Here is a 24,381-nt window from a genome sequence, read left to right as displayed (position 1 = left end):
TCTGCTCTGTTCAGGCACCTTGTTTCTTGTTTGATGTTTTCCAGGATTTGGGGTAGAAAGGGAAAATCTGGGATGGCAGCTGAGCTCCTCTTCTTGCACTCTGGCACTTCCAGACGCTTAGGGAATGGGACGTGCAGCACATCGAAAGCAAGTGATGACTGCTGGCTGCGCTTCAAGGATTCATTTATTTGTTTTTCTGGTCCAGTAATTGCCACATGTAACTTGCAAATCATTTTTCAACGTGTTCCTGAACTCTGTTCTCTCCTATTTTCTCCTGTTCTTTGAGGATGGACATTCTTGTCACAGCACTGGCTGTAATCCACCTTTTGCTGGTGGCAAAAGCGTTGTGCCCAGCTCCCTGCTTTGCCATGCTTGGCACTGAATTGCTCACTTCATGCTGGTTCTTCACAGTCAGAGAAGCATCTGTACCATGGAAAGCATTTTCACAGCATCATCTGTCCATGTGGGGCAGTGAAGGGGGAAATAAGGGGTTTAGGAGAGTGCTAGGTAGGGGTTGGTGGATTTTGACTTTGGGAGGGTTTTATTCTGACTACGGATGGGAGGATATGTATGAGACATTTTAATTTCTCTTCAAGTCTTAATTCTCATGACTCTGCTTCCAGCACAAACACCAAACCTCTCTCTTAGGAACACTCATAGGGACAAGAAGAGCAACACCATTTGGATCACACCAGTTCTGTATTCCTCTGCTCCATGTGTGGCAGCTGCTTCCCCAGCCCCCAAGCAGGGAGCAGCTCAGCAACCACAGGAGACCTGGACCACTGGGAATCAGACCAGGCAGGGCACTGATGGGACCCGCATGGGGGCTGCCTGTGGGCATCTTGCCTGAGTCCCCCAGGGTGCTCCAGTGCTTGCACGAGTTACATCAGGCCCATGAGAATGAGGGGGGCACTGGGAAGATGCCAGTGTGGCTCAGACCCTGCTCCATCTCATGCATGGATAGGCAGAGGCTCCACTTGAAAAGCCAGCCTGTCACTTCGTTGTGTGACACTGTGTGCAGACCAAAGCCAACCCCAACACCATCTCAGAGGGGTCAGTTGCTGCTGTGAAAGTTACCTATGGCGAACTCGTCAAAGGTGAGAGTGGTGGAGCTTTTGCCCAGGGCATTCGTGACTGTCAGAGTCACCTTGTACTTCACAGTTGAGAAGAGCTGGAGGTACCTGATGTGACACCTGTTTTTGGGAAAGACATCCTTCTCACAGACCATCTCCCTCGTGCCATGTCTGGAAAGAAGAGGCGAGAAGAGCTGTTACTTATGGAGCAGTGCTTGGGGTGGTAATGTGCCCATGCTGCTGGAGGGAGAAGGCAAAAGGAGCATGGCTTTGTTCCTGTTCTGCCTTTGGTCCCCATTCACCAGCCCCTGTCACAGCCAAACGACTCCTCTCCTCCCACCAGGGAATTCTCCAGGCTCCTGCGTGGTGTTTTATCCTAAGCCTGCACAGAGGTGAATGTCCTTATGCTGGCCTGATGGAAAGGATGAGACCCTGCTGGCAGTGAGGTTGGCTCTGTCCCTCCTGTAAGAGGAACTGGGCCTCCTTTTGCTGGTGACACAAGCCCCAGAAGATAATGCATAGCACTGAGGGCTGTGGCAGGATGCAGGCACAGAGCGGGGGACAATGCCATGCCATGGCTAATTCTAGGTGAGGACCCTGCTGCTGCCCAGCCACAGCCAGTGTATGGCAGAAGGGAATGTGGCTGTGCCAGATATGCCAAAAGCAGCAGGCACAACCTCCATTATGGAATAGTGGTGCAGGGAGGATGGACTTGGGGTCATGGAAAGGGGGCCTGGGGGGGTGGGGGGGACATCCTTGTTTTCCTCTGAGGAAATCAGAACTTACTTGGAACAGAGCCCTGGTGCCAAGCATCCAGTTTGAATGTCCCTGGAGCATCCTTCTCCATGCCCATTTTTGGGACACTGATCCCATATGCTCAGCAGAGGCCAGACCCACTGCCCCAACGCTTCACAGCAGTATCTGGGACCTGCTCCAGGCTGCAGGGACAAAAGCTCATCCTGCTGTACCCTTCCTTCCCAGGCACTTACATGACAGAGATGTTGAAGGAGTTGGGGATGTAGGTGGGAGTGGGCAGGTGCCAGCTGCAGTAGAAACCCTTTGGGTAGTTGTTGGACCGGCACATCAGCACTGGCTCCTTTGGGGGGACTGCAAGGAGAAGAGAAGAAGCCCATTGAGGTGGGGTTATCACCAGGTTCTGAACAAGGGGGTGTCTCTCCACTCTCAACCACTACCAGCCTGGAAGAGACACAGTTTTTGAGCGGAGCCTGGTCGGTGTTCATCAGCTGTGTGAAGGATTTGGGGGCCCTTATGCCATGTTTGCTGCTGAGGTTCCCCATGAGACCTTGCTTTGGGCTGAGCTGTGCACAGAAGCTTACCTCCTCTCCTGGCAGCTCTAATGAGAGATGGAATGACAGAGGAGGTTGGCAGGTATTGGGGCAAATTGTCTTCAAGGCTGTGACAGAGACATCACTGATGGGGAGGAGGTGCTGCTCTCATGACCCCATTAAGCTACAGCGCTCACAGCTTTCTCTGCTGTGTCCCTGGGGAGCGATAACTTGTTGAGCGATGATCCTCTGAAAGACCAGAGGTCCTCAAAGGGAGGAAGAAGAACCATTTATGGCAAGATAAGGAGGAACAACCTTAAAACGGGCAGAGAAAATCCAGCTCTGCAGAAGGACTGGCAGTGTTAACGCTTTCAGCATCCCATCCCAGGGCCCTGCCTCCCAGGAGGCAGGATGGAGATACGATGAGAGCAGTCAGCAGGCTTCCTCTGGCCTCACCAGTCAGTCCTAGAGGTTGGAGGCAGAAAAGGATGCTAAACCCAACCTAGCGTTTACACTGCACTCGGCTTCCCTGGGCATACATGCAGGAGAACTCTGCAGAATGCTGAGGGTCTGTGTGTGCAGGAGAAGGAGATGTGACACCCTTCAGCTGGTAAATTTTGCCCTTGCAGGTTGTTAAAACTCTAATCTGTGCTGACACTGAAGTCAGCTCCTCGGTACCTGGAGACTTGCATTGCTAAGAGCAGAGTTTGGCTCTAACTGCAGAACCCTGGCACAATACCTTGCCACGAAATGCACTCCCTGGGCTGGATATGCACCAGGGTTCCCTTGGAAAGGCAGTCTGAACCTGTAGCGCTTCCTCTTTCTGTTCCTGCATTAGCCCTTGTCTCCATGTCCCTAGCATTCACCGGGATGTGCTAGGACATCCTCTTTTCTGCAAGCAGAGCTTTTGAAACAAACACAGGAGACCTGACAGCCTCAGCACAGACATTGCTGCTCACCACTCCACCAAGGTTCCACCAGGGCTGACTGCTCTCCTCCCTTCTGCTGAGGCACATGCATTACCCTGCTGTCACTCAAAATGAGATTGCAAACTGGGATGCAGTGATGCAACAGTTCAGGGACCACCCCCAGGCTGGGAAATGCCTTTCCCCAAAGGTTGCAAGGGCAAATCACAAGTCCCACAGGACTATGCATGCACCATGTCTTGCTATAGAGCAGTCCATACTGATGCTGGTGCAGGGAAGCCATGCACCAGCCTCACACCCTTCTGCAGGCCGTGCCAGAGAAGCAAAGGGTACAGCGAGTCAAGGATTAAGCTCCACCTGGGACCACAGCAGGACCCTGATGAAAACTGCTTGAACTGTGCCTTCTGGACTGCGCCAAGCCAGCTGGTTTGCCATGAGCACAGTCGTCATGGATCGTGGGTCAGCACTGCACAGCAGAGCCCAGGGTCAGAAACAAATGATGGGTTTTGCTAGAAAAGCTTTCTGGAGGGATTCCACGAACTCCAGCTGCTGCAACCTCCTGCAGTCTACGTAGGGGAAACTGAGGCATGGGCCTTGCACATGTGCCAATACCTCTGGGGCAGGGCTGGAAAGGAAGCAAGTGGACGATAAGAGAGCCAAGGGCAGCAGAGTTAGGGAGCAGGGAGGAGGAGAAGGAAAGGGAAAAGGGAAGAGGGAAGAGGAGGGAAAAGGAGAGGAGAGGAGAGGAGAGGAGAGGAGAGGAGAGGAGAGGAGAGAAGAGGAAAAGGAAGAAAAGAGGGAGAGGTAAAAGGAGAAGGAGAGAGAGAGGGAAAGAGAGGGAGAGGAAGGGTCTGGCAGGGGCGGGAGGCTGTGCCGGCCCATGATGTTCATTCTTCCTAATGGCTATTTCAGCCTTCAGCCGGCAGACGAAGGCCAGAGCCTGGTTAATGATCCTCCCAGCTAAATTATTCAAGCAGACCCTCTGCAGCAAAACAGAGTGGCTAATCTCAAGGCCTGAGACAAAGGTTTAATCCCTGCTACAGCTCCATCCTCCTCCTCACCGGCTCCTTAACCCCTTCCTTGCCCCACCGCTGCCCCCCGGGATGAGGCAGGACCACATGCAGGGGGCAAAGGGGGCTCCCGAGGGATGTTTCGGAGGGGTGCATGGGATCTAGGGACAGACTTCGAGGTCCGAATGACCGCGTGGTGGCAGTGTGGGCCAACAGCGTCCGCATGGCACCCACCGCACCGGCCGGGGATGCAGATGCTGCGTGGGGGAAAAGGTAGGGGATGCTACCGGACTCCTCCACTTGCCGCTTGTGCTCAGTGTCCCGCACCACACCGGGAGCAGGCCGGGGCTCTGCGCTCGCAGCCGACGCTTCTGTAAGCATCCCTAAAGTCTTGCAGGATTCCGGCCCCAGGAGGAGGCAGATGCTGCACTGAGCTGCAATTAGTTCGTCTGAGGATAATTTATCTCCATTGTCTCCAGTGTTATGCTGGATCTGGCTCTTGGTGATTTGTGATAATTCCTCCACAAAGGAAGAGAGTGAGGAGAGCTCAGGTTGCTTTGCTGGAAGAAGGGAGGCTGTCCAAACCGCCTCCCACTTCCATCCCCACTCTGCAGCAGACATTGAAGGTGCCCAATTTTCACAACCTCACTGCCTTGAAGATCCTGTCCTTTGCTCCAAGACTGGGGTCCCAAATGCAGCCCCAACCTCTGTGCCCACAGCACCCTCCACCTTTCATTCTCTGGTGCCTTTTATCAAGTCCTGGGTGGAAGGAGAGCCTGGGGAAAGGGGACAAAATTACCCCTGTATCTCTGCCACCCTGGTACCCATGCAGCACCCCCAGTGAACTGCAGCTGAAGGGATGCTGCTCTGTGCTGTCCCAGTCATCACTGTCTCTCTCCAGGGACAGGCTGTCTCACAGGGACACTCCTTCCGCTTCCATCTCTCTAAAGAGCCATCAGCCCTAGAGCCACAGGCATTTTGGGAAGGGGATGTCACACAACTGTCCCACTTCTCACTTTGATGGGCAGAAAGTCCACCTCATGGGCCAGTACAATGTGCTACTCAGGGCTGTGACCATGACTCCAGGCAGGTGACCATGACTGTCGTGCACCACAAGGGAGAGGGCTGCAAGCCCCTTCTCACTGCCACAGTGCATCGGGAGGGCTGTCTTTGCCCATCCAGCCACAGCGTCTTTTCCCATAGGGAGGTAGCAGTGCCCCCATCTCCCTGTGTGAGATGCTGGCTTGCAATCTCATTCCTTTTCCCTCCTCTCCTAGGAAAGGCACTCGCCGGCACAGCTCATTCTACAAAGGCTCTTAAAGAGAGCAAATAAAATTGCAGGCTCCAATCGATCCGGCAGTCCGTAATGCTGTCTTTGGAGGTGGGCCAGCCTGTCGGGCGATGGAGAGAGCAAGAAAGGCAGCGGAGGAAAACAAAGCCATCAAGGGAGCATTAAAGGCTTTTTCTGCCCTGAGGCTTTGGGCAGTGCCTCTGGGTGTGGGGTGTCCTGCTCCCACCTCTTCCATCCTCCCCTGGCTGATGTCCAGCTCTCAGCCTCTGCCCATCACCAAAACCAGCCCAGGCAACACGTGTCCCCTACACTGGCATTTCTCTCCTGGCTCCTGCATGCAGTATCCCTAACCCTGGCAAATATTTACTTCCTCATTGCCTCATGCAGCTGCTGAACTCAGTGAAGGCAGAGCTCCTTTCCTTTCCCCCCGCAAACAGTGCCTGCCCTCTCTAATCTGTCTATTAACCTCTTGCATGGCAGGAAGCCACTTTTCCCACGTGCTCTGCTTATGTCCTCTCTGCAAACCCAGTGTGTTTAATGCCCATCCATGGCAGGTTCCCAGCAGCCTTGCTGCAAACGCTTGGGGTGAGGAAATAAAAAGCTGTGTCAGAGCTGGGTGCGTCCCATCGCTTGCATGGTACAAGCCACGTGATGCTCCAGCAAAATTCAGAGCTGTGACAGGCAGCAAAAGCTGGGGCCAGGGTCATCATCACTGCAGACCTCACAGAAGGGACATGGTTGGCTTTCCCATCACATGGTGCTCCAGTCTTTGCATCCATTTCACTTGTGTCTCTCCATCTTGTTGGAAATGGCTGTTGCTTGATGAGCTCCAGCATGCCTGCTCAGCTGAGGAGAGCACAAGTAGTCCTCGAGGATGAAACAGCTCTGGTTGTATCAACACAGACTCAGGCTTTTGTCTCTCTCCACATCTCTAAAGCACAGTTGTCCTTGTATCCCGTGTCCCATTCCACAGAGGAAAAGTGTGACCAATCCATTTCAAAAACCACTAAAAATGATCTACAATAGCTTTTCCTAGCCCTGCTAGGTCATGAGATAATGGACATTAAAATCATGACATTTTTATATATAGAAAAGTTATTTTAGGTCATTTTTAGAGGTTCCTGAAATGGATCAGTCATAACTTTCCTCTCCTGCTGAGGGCTGAATGTACTAAAGATGCCTTGATCCACAGGTGGAGTGATACAAAAAATAGTGCCAATAAAGGTTTTAAGAGGTGTCTCAAACACTTCTGTAGGAAGTATTTTTTCTGGTGCACTTGAGGCACATTCAGATACTGATCCTACAGTGTGCTTGTGGGGTCACCTGCATAACTCATCATCTTGGGCCAGCAGAGCCTCCATGCTCCATGACAGCAGCATGTGCTTCTGCTATAGCTACAGCTGTGACACAGCTTGCCTGCACATGAGAGGGACCCTGTGCTGCCCACACTGGGGACAACCCCAGCACTGATGCTGTTCTGCCACCAGGCTCTCACTGTTAGCATTCCTTCCTCTCCCTAGTGCCCATGGCAGGATTGCTGCCCTATCTCTTGGTTCTGCCCAGCATGCCCTCCACATCCTCGCACCACAGTCGTGATGGTGGGTATGTGCTTGTAAGGAAAAAGGCAACAAAAGCGACTGAAAGCAAAGCTGCAGAGGCTGGAGGACACAACGGGGATGCAGCCGAGTGTGACACGCCATCACTGAGCACATGGACATACATGCACAAGCACAGCGCACTGTGAGCACACCTACGCAGAGGCTTTTGTTACACACACTCTCACTGCAAGCATGATGTATTATTTATCTAACGCTGCTCTTCTAAAACTGTCTGTGTACAGCAGGCTGGTAGGAAAGAACAAAGAAAACAATGATGAATAAATCATATTTCTACCGCCTGGTCAGGGGAACATCCGCCTGCTGTGCTCCACCTGTAACTGCAGTATGGCTGTGGTGTGGACAGTCGCACCACTCCAAATGTTGGGATGTGGCTGTGTTTCATTGATGGAGAAAGGGAGGGAGGCAAAGCTCTGATTTTTCTCCGTTACCACTTGTCCAGGCTGCTCTTGGATAAGGGTGAGGATGAGGAGGGGTGCAGCTGACAGTGGTGGGGTGGTATGGAGGCAGGTGATGCTCCTCTGCATTGTGCTTCTGCACTCTGGGAGCATCAACTTACAACCACCACCTCTTAAAGAAGGATTAAGCAAGTTTTTGTCAAAATTAACACAACCAAATTAATTTGAGAGAAGGTAATAAAGCAGGGGTATGGGGGAAGAAGGGCTTGTCCCTTGCTGACCTCCTGGGTGATCTGTGTAAGTGACAGAGACAGGGTTTAGGTCTCTCCCAGTCATTCTAACCCACTCCAGCTTTAGCAAGGGGCATTTTCAGGGGGACATTAGACACTGAAGATGTATCCCTCTGAAGTGTGAGCCATCCCAGTGGAACACTGGTTGCCTGCAGTCAGCCAGTCCTTTGCCCAGCCTCGACACCCTCACTGCAGCATCACCCCAGGAGCTCCCAAAACAGACCAGGGACACTTATAGCTGTAACCGAAGTCCCGTGGCCTCGCTGCCACGTAGGAGCCAGTTCCCCAGCCTCAAAGAGCAAGAATTTATTCCCCAGAAGGTGCCTGAGAAAAGGTGGACTCAGCAAAAGATAAATTTCTAAAAGGCCTTGTTTTACACTGATTTGGGCTCGTAAACCAACCTATGGATTTTCTCATTTCCCTTGCAGAAAATTCAGAGCGTGCGTCAAGAGGCAGTGCTGTAAATTTTGGGGCGAGGCATTACTCATACAGAGCCCAGAGCCTCACTTTAAACCCAAATTACAGTGCAAGCTCCTAGCCCTAAAAGCTGCCTTGCAGCAGGACAGCTTGATAACAGGCTCACAGGAGTTCACTTCATCTAACACTGCATGAAGCTGTGCTATTCACGGCGCAGCAGAGGTGCTCTTCAAACCTGACAGCTCTCAAGCCTTCAACAGATTATCAAGCAAGCCTGGTTAAGCAGAGAGAGGAATGAGGGAGAGGGGCTCCAGTAGTAATGGTGGGTGGAGGGCAAGGCAGCTGTCTCTGAAGATACTGCAGGATGCTGCAGGAAGGGGATTTAGGCAGGTGAAGATGTCAGCCACCTCCTACCCATGACAAACCCCTGCTCCCAGCTGCAAAGCTGATTCCCAAATTTCACTGTACTCCTGTAAAAGAGGCTTTGTCCCCACAGGCCAGAATGCTGGGCTGGATGCTTCAGGGACCGATGAGCAGTAGGGATGCTGAGTGCTTCCAGCCATCGCTTGGGACCGCATTACAGCAGAACATCCCTCCTAATCCTGCCGTCCCCCATCAGAAACGAAAAGAGCAGCTTTTCTCTGAAACAGTATTAAATATTGAACAAAAGAAGGCAAATCTGTTATCTGGGATAATTGGGAGTAAATAAAACATTTAACCAAACCAAATGCAGCTGTTTCTACTTGGAGCCGGCACAGCAGCAGGGAAGCCAGCTCAGCTACTCTGCATCCTCGTTACAGCAGCTGATTATTGTTTTGTGTATAACGGTAGCACCGCCAGGCTTCAAGCAAGGCCAGGACCCATGGTGCTCGGTGCGGCACACTGGGAAGGGTACACCATCAAGGCAGGATGCGACAGCATGGTGAGCGCACTGGGCATGGGAAGCCCTTTGCAGCACTGGGGTTTGCTCTCCAGCCCGGGGAGTTCACGGGGAGGCCGGCTTTCCTCCCCCAACACCTCTGCGAGGGGATTTGCATGTAACATAAACCATTTCAGAGCCAGGTCACTGGTTCGCACATAGCCCCGGGCAGTAATGACCAAACCTCATTACCGGCTGCTCTGGGATTGAGCGCGCTGGGCCTCCATCCAGCTCCCGGAGACCTGGAGAGTGGTGTGGGGTGAGGGACTGTGCAGCTCCCAGGGGAAGGTGCTGCGAAAAGGAGCCAAGGGAGGCTTTCCAGGGTGGAAAGTGCATCCCTGTCCGCAGCGTGGGGCCGGTGCATCCCAGGATGCTGTGCCCAGCCAGCTGGAAAAGGTGCAGCCCAGACATGGACAGGAGGGAGCTGATGTGCTCTTTGCTTTCTCAGCACAGCAATAGGGTTTTCCACTGCTGGGGTCTGGGGAGGACAGCTTGATGGCCTGACAGCTCCCACCCAAAAGATGTGCCTATCCCTTACAAAATACTGGGGAAGTATGCGAGATATGAGTTGCATGGGATTTTCCAGCCGCTGCTGAAACAGTTTCTGCTTCCAGGGACTCTTCTCTTCAATACAGGGCTGGATGCACTGTATTGAAAATACATATTATATATATATCATATATATATATACATATACATATACATATATATCATAGAAATGCTTCCTAGCACCCACATGGGTCCCCTAGCAGCTGCTGCTCACCCCAAGGAGGCTGTGGATGTGGGAACACATCCCACATCATTCCCAGTCTCCAGAGCATTCCCAATCCCCAGAGCATTCCCAATCTGCAGAGATGGGTAGCCACCTCCCTTGGTACTCCTTGGCAAAAAGCTTGATCCGAGCAGCCCAGAACTGCTCTAAAGTGTTGGTTTCTGCTGCGCCCTGTCTCAGCCCACACCAGGTATGAGCAGCACACAGCCCTGGAACCCAAATCTGTGCAGAGCCCTAGAAATCTCCTCCAGGAGCTCAGCTGGAAAAGCTGCCAGCCGAAGAGAGGGAATATCCCTGCCAGTGTGCAGGAGGGTAGTGCCTTCCCTGGTTCAGCTGTGCAGGGGGCATGCAGGGTGGCCCTTAGGGCTCCCCAGCAGGTATTGGGGAGCCTGAAGGTCTGTGCCATGGCATCTCCCTGCCTCCATGTCCTCAGGGCTTGCAGAAGAGAGCTCAGCATCCCTTTCTCCCTCTTTTCCCAGCTTCAGGCACAATTTCTCTGTACAGTCTGCACCATGCAATGCCCCTGCCCCCTCCATCACCGTATTTAATGGCTGCAAGAAAGCAATCTGTCCTCCCAGCCTCTCCAGATGGAGCAGATAGTGAAAATACCAGGTGCAATCAGACACAACTGGGACCATCAGCAGCCATGTATCCTCAGCAAAGCTGTCCCACCAGAACTCCTGGAAATTGTATATTTATCCAGGAGAAGCCTCCAGAGGGAAGCTACAAGCACTTTGTCATGTGCAGAGCAACAAGCTAGCCATGAATATTACCAGCTGTAACTCCCAGTGGAGGAGTTTGGGCTGCCTCTAACAGCCAGCAGCTCTCCAACAGTGCCTCTCCTGTCTTCACCCCTCTCTTGATGCAGCCTGGATACATCCCTTTCCCTGCTCTGCTCTTCCCCAGGCTGCTCTCTACACCACTCCAGCGAGAAGGGTATCTGTTGGCAAAGAGGTCTTTCACACCATGGGGAATGGAGAGGAAGAATTAAGAGATATCTGACTCTTTGGAGGAGAGAAAAGAATATTTTGGGGTTCTATTCTCCCACCTGGACTGGATAGGAGCAGTTCGTAACCAGACATACCTATCATCTCCTTTCTTCTTGCACTGACACTGGCAGGAACAGCTTGTTTTCTTTAGCATTTGTGGAAAAACACCTTCTCTTCTTTTATCCCATATATTTTGATAGAGGAAACGCTGCAGGCTGTGCTCACATCCCCTGACAAGGCTGACCCTATGGCACCTTCCAGCCTACGCCAGCTGCTCCACCTTATATTCAGTCAGGCCAGAGGACCTGAAAGTGTGATTCTGTGTCCAGGTACCCCCTGTCTGCACAGGCAGCAGAGCCATCTGCTCAGCCTCAAGCTGACCCTGTGTTTGGCCATATGGGTTGCATTTCGGTTTGATCACGCAAACTCAGCATCCCCTGGCCACCAACTCACATCCCCCGGACTGCCCTGCACTACTGCTTTCCTCGTAAGATGCTATGCTGTTCTGTGGGGCTGATCTGCAGGCTAGGCCAGTCCCTCAGCCCCAAAGGCCATGCAGCCCTTCCGATGTGAAAGCCCTGGCCCCTGCAATGCTGGCGGCTTTGCCCAGCTTCATGTCATTGGCACAGTCCTGATGGGAAACCAGCTGCAGGTACCTTGTGAAAACGGCTGGGCTGGAGCCAGGGGTCCCCTGAGAAATGCCAGAGTTGGCTGTAGAGAGCACATATGGGACCAGAAGGAACCTCCTATGGCTGCTTTCCATGCTGTTCCCATCCTGCAGCAGCCTCCTTGGCATGTCTGGTGAACAGACACCACTCCACCTGTTCCAGTGTCCTTCTGCATCATAGAATCATAGAACATTTAGGGTTGGAAAGGACCTTAAGATCATCCAGTTCCAGCCCCCTGCCATGGGCAGGGACACCTCACACTAAACCATGGCACCCAAGGTTCTGTCCAACCTGGCCTTGAACACCGCCAAGGATGGAGCATTCACAACCTCCCTGGGCAACCCATTCCAGTGCCTCACCACCCTCTCAGTAAAGAATTTCTTCCTTATATCCAATCTAAACTTCCCCTGTTTAAGTTTGAACCCGTTACCCCTTGTCCTGTCACTACAGTCCCTGATGAAGAGTCCCTCCCCAGCATCCTTGTAGGCCCCCTTCAGATACTGGCACCAGACTCCGGGTGGGGATGAGGCCAAGACAGACACAGGGGGATAGCTCTGGTGGTGGTGCTGTTCAGGCTCCTCAGGGATGCTGCTAGCCAATTAATGATAGGCATCAAGGAAGGTGCTTCGTTTGTATCAGGAAATGAGGTCTCCATACCAGCCCTTTCTCTGGCTTTGAGAAGGTACCAGCCAGGCATGTCACTAACAGCAGGAGGATCCCCAGCCCAAGCCTAGATCCTCCCTTAGTTGCAACTTTAGAGCATCAGTGTCTCCAGCCTGCCCAACGGGTGTCCTTCAAGGGGATGAAACCCATAACTGTGGCATTTCTGGAAGGGGTGGGCTGAGATACCAGCTCAGCTGACACCACTGCTCCATACCACTTCTCTCTTTACAAATATCTGGGGTTTTTTTACTCTCAGGCCTGAATCAGTCCCTGATCTCATTTTTGTCTTACAGCAATGTGATCATTAGGATGATGTAAGTCACACAAGCCCAGTGTGTTTGCATTTGTAAGTAATAGCTGCATCCTTAACTCAGCCGACTTCAAGGGAGGTCCCATTATTCAGCCCATCTGTAAAGAAACTGAGCTAAAAAAAGGCTATTTGCTTCATGAAAATGACACTTATCTTCCTCAAATCCTGGCTCGGTGCTTAAATCCTCGAGGGATGCTCCTGGCATGCATGGCCAGGGCAGGTCCAAGAGCTCAGGGAGCCCCTTCCCACTCATGTGAGAGCCCACAATTTGCAGAGGGAGGTGTGAATCACAAACTGGCTCTCGATTACTCACAGTGACTGTTTTCACCCGCTGTAATCATCACCTGTAAAATCTTTGCAAGGTTGTTCTCGTTTTCTTCCCTCTCCCCTTCTCTCAGCTCCACTTGACAGTGAGCACCTTGCTAAATTCCCTTAATCTCTCCTTTAGGTCATACACTATCTTCTAATCCTTTAATCAATTTTTCTCTGGACTCCCTGTAATTTATCAACGGTCTTTTAACAATGAAACCCCACAAGCAAACGTACTTTTTGCTGAGTGCATCAGTACCAGATCACTGATGAGGGTGGCATTGTTGCTCCAGCAGCAATAACCTGGATGCTCAGCACACCCTGTCCCTCCTCCAGGAGGACAATGGCCTCTCGCACATCCTCTGATTTGCTTTCAACAAAGAATAAATAACAAGGACTTATTGTTAATAGAATCATAAAATCCCAGGATGGTTTGGGTTGGAAAGGACCTTAAGATCATCCAGTTCCATCTCCCTGCCATGGGCAGGGACACCTTCCACTAGACCAGCTTGCTCCAAGCCGCATCCAACCTGGCCTTGAACACTGCCAGGGATGGGACAGCCACAGCTTCTCTGGGCACCCTGTGCCAGCGCCTCAGCACCTTCACAAGGAAGAACTTCTGCCTTATATCTGATCTAAAACTCCCCTGTTTCAGTTTGAACCCATCACCCCTTATCCTATCACTACAGTCCCAGATGAAGAGTCCCTCTCTGGCATCCTTGTAGGCCCCCTTCAGATACTGGAAGGCTGCTATGAGGTCTCCACACAGTTTCTGGACAGTCCCAAATTACATATATTTATGTATTTTCTTTATTTCCTGAGGGCTGGTGGGAACCCCCAGCACAGAGCTCCTCCGCTGGAGCAGGCAACCCCCCTGCAAACACCAAGCACCAGAGCTGGGGACTGAGCTGTTACCTGGAGGTCCCCAAATCACTTTTGGGCAGGGCAAGGAATGAAAGATGCACACAGGTGGTCAGGGCATTGCTGCTTCTATTTGCAAGGTACCCCACTGCACATGCAGCAGCACTGCCCAGCACAGCAGGGTGAGACATGGGGCAGAGAGAAGAGGAGAGCACAGTGCTCAGATACCCCATCGATGGGCTGGGACTGATTCCTTTCTGGATCATAGTCTCTGCAAGAGGCTCATCACAGGATCAAGCAGTTTGGCGTGGAAGCCCAGAGCTGCTCTTTCTTCCCCTGCCTTTCTCACCCCCTCCAAGGTCAAACAGTCCTGGACTCTCAATAAACTGTTGGCTCCGGGGGATTTCAGGAGGTATTTGATAGGATTTCAGCAGACCTGAAGCGTGACTTCACAGGGATCGGGGGGGGGGGGGGGGGGGGGGGGAGGAAATACCCTAGAGCTTTGGAGGGAAACGTTATTAGAGTCACTGAAGGATTTTGCCGTGCTCTCTGAAGCGTTGCACAGAAAATTGAAGGAGAAAAGCAAGCCCAAGATCCGGACCTTGCCAGCAGCAGAAGGATGCTGAGGTGTCCTGGCTCACATGAGCCCCACTGCCCTGTCATGGACCAGGAGCACACTGCTGCTGCCTGCACTGCAAATGCCTCATGCAACACAGACAACTGTCTCCTTGATGCATACAGACAGCTCAGCATCGTTCAGAAATGAGGCGAGAAGCAGGGACAGGTGTGAGAGCAAGGGCTCATCTGTGCATGAGAGCTGTAAGGATGTGCTGCAATAGGGAGATGCTGGAGGCACAGCTTGGTACCTGCTCCGCACCCGGGAAGTTGTTCATGGGCATTTTTGGAGAGCAGCTCCCATAGCAGCACCCACAGCATTATGGCAGAGCAGCTCAGCCAAAGCCTGGCATAATAAAATGCAGACAACGTTTGAGTTCATAGCTCACACATGCATCTCTATGGCTGTCTCTCCTGCTTTCTGCACTAATATGGGCTGGAATGGCAAAAACTGGGCAAGACCTGGAGGACAGATGCACAGTCTTTGTTTCTGCTCCCCATCCCAAAGCTTTACTTGGACCCTTGAGGAAATTTGTAGCTCAAATGCAGCCCTTACTGAGAGCCAAATGGGTTGCAAATGTATTGGCGTGTGTTGTGTCATCTGCAGTGGTTAATAGGATCAATTTTCCAAGGAAAGGGAAAAGGAAAGAGAGTAAGGGAATGCTAAAAATCTGCAAAACAAACATCCATCACCCCTTCCAAAGCACTAAACTCACAGCAATAGATTATCTAAGAAAGTTTGGTCTACAGCAATAATCTGCAACGGCTTCTCACAACAAGGCAGCTGGATTCAGATATCAAATCAAAATCCTTAACACTTAATACCTTCAAAGCCAGTACAGAGAATGGATACGATGCTGGCCCCGGTAGGGTGATCAGGAGATTTGTCTCTGATTTCACGAGCAGCCACATTAACCTACTAATTCCCGCATAGAGGGCAGGGACCTGCCTGCCCAGTGGCACTTACGCCATGTCCCAGCTGTGAGATGTTGCAGGAATTGCTTTTCCATATGGTACTTACTGCAAAGCTTGGGAGAGATGATAAGTGGGAGAAAAGCACTCTGTGCCACCTTACAGCCAAGGAAGTGGATGAACAGAGCAGCCAAGGGATGGCCAGTAAGGATGGAGAGTCTGACTGAGGATGCCTGTTCAATTCCTGGTATGCACCTTCCCATGTATCCAGGTGAACCCACATGCTCAGTGCACCTCTGCCTGTACTTTTGCACTGCCAGGCTCAGCACCCATAGATGGCTGAGCTGCCCAAGCTCCCGGCACCCCCCCATCTGGCCTCATGCAGGGCTGGGAGACCCCTCCTCACCCACCCAGCTTCCCTGCATCCCAAGCAGATGTTCTGGGTCCTGTGTCCTGGGACAGATCCCGGCTTGATTTATTACTGGACATGACTTCTGGAGTTTGTCAAAGGCACCCGCTCCCCCTCCCATGGCTTTCCCCACACCCTTCCCATTTTGTTTTACGTTCACTTTGTGGTCTCCCCACCATAGCTTGCAATAAACAGAAACTCATTTCCAGTATAAACAACTGCACACTGCCCCAGTGAGCCGTACGACCCTGCCTTTCCCTCTCCCCACCCCTGCTTGCTTTGGGCTCTGGGAAAATGGTCTCTTCCTTCTGCTTTTTTTCAACCCCCACCCTCCTGCCCTTTGCTTTTTTTGTTCACTGAGATTTATAACGTGCCAGCTGGAGCCGGAGTGGTCTATCCCACTCCACGTCACGTACGTGCTATTAAAAGTAACCCTACCAATAGATCTCGGTAAGGAAAGCCACTCAAAATCCCAAAGAGCTGGATGTGGGAGGAAGGCTCTGCCTGAGATCAGGGTTTATACCTAAGATGTTGGCCCCTGCATGGTCAAAAGCCTCCCAAGATGTGAGATGCCTCTCAAGGCATGAAACAGGGTGGGATTTAGACAACTTGAGTCCTCAGCATTTGCGCACTGATTCTCAGGGGCAAGGTGTACCCAGTGCTGGAGTGGCTGCTGAGTAGCTATTGGGATAACAACGCTGCTTGTAATCCAGAGGAATTAGCGTCCATGGTGTTGTAAATGGGGATGCTAATGGTGTTCCTATGAGGGGTCATGTCTAGGCAATCACTGGGACCTGCACTTTCCCTATGACCCTTAACTAGATGTCCTCACATTGACCACACTGGCCCATAACTTGTTTCAACTCAAAAATCCACAAGCCTATGCTTGTTCAACCTAGTGATCCCCTCCAGCATGTCTTTACCCAGTGATGGGGGCATATGGCGTAGATCGTGCCCTTCTCCAGCCCTGAGTTGGAGGGATGCCATCAGGATCAGAGGACAGCCCAATGGGAGCCAAGTCTGGGGAAAGAGGCTTTGCAGGAAAGCCATGGAGAGCTGGATAGAGTAACCTCTCTGAATGGCCTGGCTGTTGCTCCTAGGGCTGTCTTTACCTATCTTTAACTACCTGGAAGGGAGCTGGCTGGGCCAAGCAGTTAAACCTCTGTTCTTGCTGTGCTAGACAGTGATAGACAGGCATCTGGGAAAGGCAAATTGAGTCTTTCCTCTGAAAGACTGTTTGCAGTGTTTTCATGGCAGTACAGGGCAGATAGCCAACGTACGTGTGCTAGAAAGCCCATTAGCTTTGCAAACACGATGCCCATCAAGCATCTTTGTTGCCCAGAGTGGGCACGATGTGCAAAGCCAGGCTGGCTGTGGCTCAGTGATGTGGATGGTGCATTTGACACCACTGTCTTGACCTTCCATCTGCCAGCACAAACCCAAGCAGATAAAGCCAAAGCTGCAGAGATTCAACCAAGAACAATGGCAAATGTTTTTGACACATGGGTAATTAAACCCTGGAAGAGCACGCCAAAGGCTCTAGTGGATTCCCTGCCACTTTAAGTCTTTAAATCAGGGCTGAATTAGTTTCCTGGCAGTTCTGCAAAGAGGGATTCATTCAGGGGAGTGCCTTGGCAGGGTCCATGCATCAGGGCAGGCAGCAGCAGTGATTCCCACATCTCCCTCCCATCCCACATCAAAGGGATGCACACACCTGCCTCTGCCTGTGGCACAAGGACAGTGGGGTCTGTCACCTTGTAATGCTTGGGGACAAGGCTGCTTGTTTGGCTGCAGCTCCTTGGTTGCAGTTTTACTGTCTGTTATCTTCTCTCTGGGACAAGGCAGCCCAGGACCACCAGTGGTTAGGAGTTAGTAACATGATTCCAGGCAAGGAGCTGGTCAAAGCAGCCAATGGTTTCATTTTTGCTGGGAGATTAAAACAAATAAGGAAACAGGGTGGGTTAGTGGAAATTGGAACCCAGGTGGTTTGGCTGGAGAATATCCCAGCATTGTAAACCAGCCTCTAAGAGTACTGGAAATATCCATATCCCTGCTGTGGATGCTGCCTGACACCAGCAGGCTCACAGTACTGGGACTCACTGACAGCATAGTTTGTGCAGGCCCAGACAGCAGGATTTCGGCTGCTTGTGCAGCATCTTTGTTGGTCTTTCCCCACTGGGGTTTCCCACGTTGAAATGAGCACCTTGAGGAGGCTGCAGAGCACTGGGGTGCTGTTGGAGGGCTGTGAAGCATCAGCAGCACTGCACTTGGGAGATTCACTCCTGCAAGAAGGTCACGTTGACTGGGAAAAAAACCTGCATAAGTTATTTACAGGAGCACTAAACCTGGATTGCTGTCTCTATGCAATGTTGAGTGGATGCAGAGACTGCTGTACCATGGAAAACCCCACACAAAGCACACCCAGCCACAGCTCCCAGCATCTGCCCACTCCCAGCATCTATACCAAGCAGGTGGGTTTGCCCATCTTGTCTTGTCCTCAGAAAGCAGCTGATGCTGATCAGGTCTGTAATGCTCCTGAGACAACCCAGAGGGCTGAATCAGTATTACCATTCACTCTAATGCATGAATGTGCTGTGCTGAGCCTTTCACTCAACACTGATGCTCAGTGCAAGTACCAGGCTGTGAGCTGGCCCCAGGGAAGCTGTGTCCTCATAGAGGGAGCTTCTCCAGGTGGTTTAAATTCCTTAGAGCAGGAAAAGACTCGGTTGCAGAGGTCTGGTAATGAAAAGCCACCTTAGCACAGCCTGTGCTCTCTGTGCAGCAGGTCCAGCAGATGGTCTGCCCATCATATTTGATGGGAAAGCTGAAAGGCAAGGGATATTTCCTCTGCAAAATACCCGATCCCCATGGAAGCACAGTGGTCAGGAGGAATCACTCTAAAAACCCAGGAACGGAGAAACCCTTCTGTTACATGGTGAGACTCATTTTGTCTTGACAGCTTGGTTATTGCATGATGTCTCCTTTTGCACGGTACGACATGGCTCCATATCATGATGAGAACAGTTGGCGTTGCAGGTGGCTGTACCATGGCACAAGAGTTACAGCCAGCTACAAGGAACTGTATGTGTCTGTTGGAATCCTAACAACAAATCCATAGCAATGGATTAGCTGTCTATGGAGATAGCTGGAAGCATTTTATCACCCCTTCATATTCCACTGATAAAAGCACTCATGGTATGAAGGATGGCCAAGAAACCACTCTTCTCCCTCTCCTGTGGATAAGCAGCTGAATCTGTCCCCAGCCAGCTGGAGTCCCTTAGCCTTTGCTTTGTCCACCCAAACTGAGCATCCTCAGTGCAGTTAATCACCATAAGTGTCAAGGCTGGAGACAGCCAAGGCCGCCGAAGCCCAGTGCAGTTCACTGACCCTGGGGAGGAATGCTGACTCACACCAAGGGAATCTGACCTCCATTGCGCCTGTGACTGGCTGAGATCATGGATATCCATCTCTTGGCAAAAGGTCTGGTGTGCCCTTGTGGGTCATGGTGAGTTGAGTCTCTAACCTCACTGCAGCAACGCTCCATAGGCATCTGTGTATGCACTGAACATGCTGGTGCAGTGCCTGCACCCCTGTCCCTGCTCCTGGTCATCTCAGGAGCAAGGGGAGCAGTCCTGGCTCTCTCTAGCATGATACTTGCAGCTAGGAAATGCTCCAGGTGTGCCGGCACTAGGAGTGATGCTGCCTTTGATTCTCCTCTCGATTCTCCTCCAAAGTGACTGACAAGGTCCCGTTAGAGCTGGCATCGTGGTGATTTCTATTTAAATCAATATGTTCTGGGCTATCGTTGAAGCACCCACTACTAATAACCTCTCAGCCACCCAGCATGCCTTCAGACATGGTCAGATTTGCTTTGCTCTGCACAGAGCTATGGGTCCTCAACACTTCTCCTTGCAAATCCACCTCTATCCATTCCGCCTGGGAACAACTCTACTTCTACCTTGGGTACAATTCACAAATACCTGTGGGACGCCCAGCTGGTATTTAAGTTTCCAGGCACTGTGATGGGAAGAGAAAACTCTGAAAAATCTCATTTCCAAAGACCTTTTCTTAAGTGCTGGCCCCAGGTGGGATCTGATAAAGCAAATCCCCAAGTGTCTGGGTTGAATAGCAGGCTTCAAGTCCAGCATGTGGCTTTTGAATCCCACCTTTGCTATACTCTTCATTACTATTTGCACTGCATTTTTGGCCGTGTGATTGCAAATGCCTCCCTGGGGAGAGCAGGGGCTTTTCTGGCTGGTGTTTCACAGTATGGATCATGAAAGGAGCCTGGGTCACTTGGTCACCTGCGCCAGCAAAAAGTGGCAGGGGAAACACCCAGGCATTAATAAGATCCTGCTAACTAAAGAATCACCCTGGTTTCCCAACATCACTGGCTTTAACAAGACTAAATCTCTTTCTGTTTCATCTGAGCAAGTATCAGAGCTGAAAGGTTTGATGGATCTTTCCAGATACAAGTGTTGCTCAGACTGACAGCCACAGGGTAACAGCCTTGGGTCTGGGGACCTACCAGCACGAGACACAGCCCTGAAGGGACCAGAGATAGTGCCCCATGGGGACAAGCTGCAAAGCCAACCCTCTCTGCAAAGCACCATGCAGACCCCTGTGGGAACAGCCCCCTGAAATGAAGCACCAGCCACCATTTCATTTCCTTTGCCTGACCTGGCTGCCCTTCCACAAATCCATCCCGAACAGCTCCCTGCAAAGGTTGTAAAAACCAAAACCAACAGAAGAAAAAGTGAGGCGTAAACCCATCATCGCGATGGCACATCAGCGCGTTACGGATTTCCCATGTCAAAATAATGGATCCAAACTCAGGCTGCCGCCCGGGCTCCAGAAGGGCACCACTGCTCCTGCCCATGGATTATGTTCGATGAAACTGAGTTAGTAGCGTTTTTATCTGTCAATTAGGAACCATGAAACAGTTATTAAATAGAGTCAGAGCCCTCCTTGCTGCTCTCTTGGGCAGTGCAGGAGACGCATAACAGCCTGTAATGAAGCATTAAGCAGCAGCAGTTTTGTTTCTGATAGGATTGGAAATGATAAGCCAGCGAGGCATGGCTGGATGGGGGGAGCGGGTCCCCGGCTCAGTGGCCACATACCGGCAGCTGTGATGGGGAAGATCAAGACCAAAATTTCTCTCCCTGCCCTGAATGAAGTCTCTGCAGGACTTCTGTCTCTCTGCATCTGCTTGCTGCTGGAGAAGCAAGCGCCTGAATCTAATTACCTGCTTTTCCTGGTGCAGCTCTGGGTGATTACCGTGGAGCCAGGAGGGCCTTCGGCTGTGTGCAGAGATGTTATCCTAGCCCCGAGGAGAAAAAGGGCTGGTTTGAGCAAGCTTTAAGAGACAGGGACTGGGCTGTCCTCAGGGATGGAGATAACACAGGCGCAACCTACTTCCAGAGGTTGTTAGAGTCGAAGAGATGCTGTCACTGCCCTCCCGCCACGGACGCAATGCCGTATGGCATCTTTCAATATGCTGGCACAGCTTGGGGCCAAAGCTGTGGCCTCCAGGCCAGGCTATCTATCCACCCTCAGGGGCTCTCTACCCAGGATTTGGCATGGCTAAATTCTGAGTGGTGCTCCTTCAGGGAGGGAGATCCCAGGGAGCAACAGAGCACCATCCTAGCATGGGAAAGGGGAGAGGCAGATAGTCCCAGTGTCAGTAGACACATTTACCCATCTCCTTCTCCCTCCTCATGTCTCAGCGCTTGGTAAGCCCTTGCTCTCCACCCACACCAGCCCCAGGGTGCCCCAGAGAGTGTTCTCTCACCCACCCCACAGTCATGGACCCATGCATGGGTCTGCACAGGCACAGGCACACATGCAAGGCAGTGCCTCTTTGCAGCCAAGGGGCCACCCAAATGGGGATGGAGAAAACTGTATCCCCACACCTCGCCTCAGTGATTGCCAGGCATCAGACCGTGCCAAAGGGTTTCACACATTCGTGGCTGCTTTGCAGCTTGTTGGCTTCCCATGGAAACACGACAACAGCAGCATTATTGTTTGGGTTGTTTTTTTTCTTCTGGTGATTTTAAATGAAAGGTTGAATTTCCAGGGCTTCTCCTTTTGGAACTCCCTCCAATTTAATTAAAACCCTCATCAAACAGAAATAAAAGGAGCAAAATCTTGAAGCCAAGCACTTAATTCTCTAACTTTCCAATTCACCAAAAATTCTCTGCTGGCTCTGACTTCCAGGGCATTTTTCCAAAGTTGCCAGTGAATAGCAAAGCCCATTCATTTCCCCTTTCTGGGAAAAACCCTTAAGAATCTGAAAACTAGCACCTCCCAGCGCAATGAGGGTACCCGCTAGCTCCTTCTCCAATTGCCAGACTTCAGGGAGGAGAAGGGAAATGCACTGTAGCGTTACACTGCTTCATCACAGGCCAACAGCATCTCTCCCCCTATGGACTTCAGAGTTTCAGTGTTTGCATGATATTAAGGGACTCTTGGACAAGTTCTCTCATTGCATTTCTGTGTCCCGAGTCCTGCAACCACAGCATCCCTGTGGTACCGTCTGCAGTGCCTGGCCTTGAGGCTAAGCCCTCTTCTTGCCTTCCAGCTGTGCAGAAATGGGAGGGAAACCTTAGCCCGGCATTGATCTGAGCTCTCTCTGCATGGAAAAACGTAGCTATAGTAACGAATCGCTGAGGGCTGCAAGGAAATGACAAACAGGTTTCAACATGGCAAAGGGAAAGGATGCTGGTACCCCAGCAGGCAGGATGCCGGAAGACGAGCACAGAGGGGAAGGTGATGGGCATGCCGTCCAGGGTAAACAGCCTCCTTTTGCACTCTCTGCCCTGCTGAGTGCCCATGCTATTGGCATGCTGTACCAGCATGGGGCTCTGTAAACCTCATGGGCAGACACAGACTTGTTGAGTATTCATTGCTACCAAAACATCTCCAACACCCTCACCATCCCAAGATGAAGTTGCCCAGGACATGGCTGAAGCAGTTACGCTGCCTCTCCAACCTGTCTGGGGAATAAAAGAGGGGGGAAAGTTGAAGCAGCAGGAAAAGAAACAGCAGCTGTAAAAGAGAACAAACCTAGGAGATAGGAAAAGCACTGAGCTGAGTCTGCAGAGACTAGCACACCTCTGCTCACCTCTGCATCTGCACTGCAAGCTGCTCCCTTGAATGCCTGCTAATTGTGCATTGGGATGGGTTGGTGCCCAGGGCAAGATTTCCATCCCTGCCTCACAGAGGGCTGCACCCACCTTGCAGGTGGTAGGGAAGCCTGGTACAACTCTGGCTGGATTTCATCCCAGCTCCCACTGTGGCAGAGTGAGTGCAGGCCCCTGCTGTGGTTTGGTATCAGCCAGTGGAGCCATTGCAGCACAGATGGGGTGGGCTGCAGAAGGAAAAATGCAGCAGGGACAGGAGAAATGGCTGTCCCTGCCTGTTCTAGGTAGACAGGGGCAGGTTTCCAGACCCCTTCTCAACTATGCCTGGTGGCCAGCAGGGAAAGCCAATTGGGTGGCTGAAGAGAGGCACAACTCTACCCATAAACCAACATCAGGACAGGGGCTAAAAACAACCCAAGTGGTTCTTCTCACTCTAGCTTGAATAGTATTTAGTGTTAAATGCAGCCCAGCATCCTTACAAAGCACCTGCCATTCTCAGTTACCTGGGGACCTTAGTCTTTGAGCCCTGCAGCAGCAGGATGGTGTCGTTTCTGTGCCTCTCCAGCACACAAATAGAGGTCCCAGGCTGTTCCTCACGGATCAGCCTCTATTTTCGGAAAGCAGCCGAGTGGCAAAACCAGGCTGGAGCCTGCTGCTGTTACCACAGAGATGCTGAGCTAAGAGGCGAACCTGGGAAGACCTACAGCGGCTCTTTGCTGCAGCGGTGAAAGGGCTCTGCAAAAACCTCCATCCCAGCATCAGCATCCTCCAGACGGCAAGAGGGGCTGCGGCATGCCTGGCTTTTCTGTGCCTGCTTCATACCCAGAGGGGCTCTGGGGGTGAGGGGAGGGAAAGGTGGCCAAGCCCTCCTCCCGCACCTCCCCGGCTTCCCTGAAATTTGCCCAAGAACAAACTCTGAGGGATTAGAAGAAGCCACATCCTGGTGAGAAAAATATTAAGGGATTATGAGATTAGAAATACCGTTTATGCCGCGAGGAATAGGCCTAATTCTTATCTGATTGTCTACAGATGTCAGCAATCAAAGCGTCTCTTTCATGCAAAGCAGGGAGTGCTGCCGGAGCGGTAGGTGAACACGACTTGGCCCCCTTCTAGCACGAGGAGAGCCAGCTCCTCCCGCCATACGCGCCTCGGATTGTGTCTGGCAGCGGTTGCTGGCGTGTTAGTTTCCTTCACGGGGAAAAGCTGCTCGGCAGGAGTTCTGTGCTGGGGCTGCATCCCCCTCCTCTCGTGTCTGTGCTGGGCTGCCTGCCCCATAAGAGCTCACCCATGCCTGCTGCCTGCAGGGTGCTGGTGAAGAGCCTGGTGCTGCTTTGCCCATGAGCAAAACAACCCTGAAACCCCACATCTTCAGCTCAATTGCAAGCCCAGCATGGTCCATTTGCTATGCTGGACCACCAGTTCCTCCTGTGCTGAGCTATGTCTCCTTGTGCAACATCAGCACCTTTGACTGAGGATGCTGCACCACAACCTGCAGGGTGCATGGC

The 24,381-nt window shown here is 51.8% G+C and overlaps 1 protein-coding gene across 1 annotated transcript in view; it reads right to left on the bottom strand.

The window, feature by feature from the left end:
- The window catches only part of CNTFR (ciliary neurotrophic factor receptor), a gene marked incomplete at its 3' end in the record, with an annotated part of 205,837 nt that overhangs the window by 19,530 nt on the left and 161,926 nt on the right, over nt 1–24,381 (bottom strand). Inside the window, exons 5-6 of the mRNA XM_080637993.1 lie at nt 2,063–2,180; nt 1,078–1,244 (exon numbers count right to left, since the gene is read on the bottom strand). Of these exons, the coding sequence (XP_080494119.1) occupies nt 1,078–1,244; nt 2,063–2,180 (285 nt within the window). The remainder of the gene's footprint in view (nt 1–1,077; nt 1,245–2,062; nt 2,181–24,381) is intronic.

Source organism: Psittacula echo, assembly GCF_963264785.1.
Source record: "Psittacula echo genome assembly, chromosome: Z".
NCBI lineage: Eukaryota > Metazoa > Chordata > Aves > Psittaciformes > Psittacidae > Psittacula > Psittacula echo.
The sequence above is the reverse complement of the archived record's forward strand: the minus strand, read 5'-3'. Positions and strand labels throughout refer to the sequence as shown.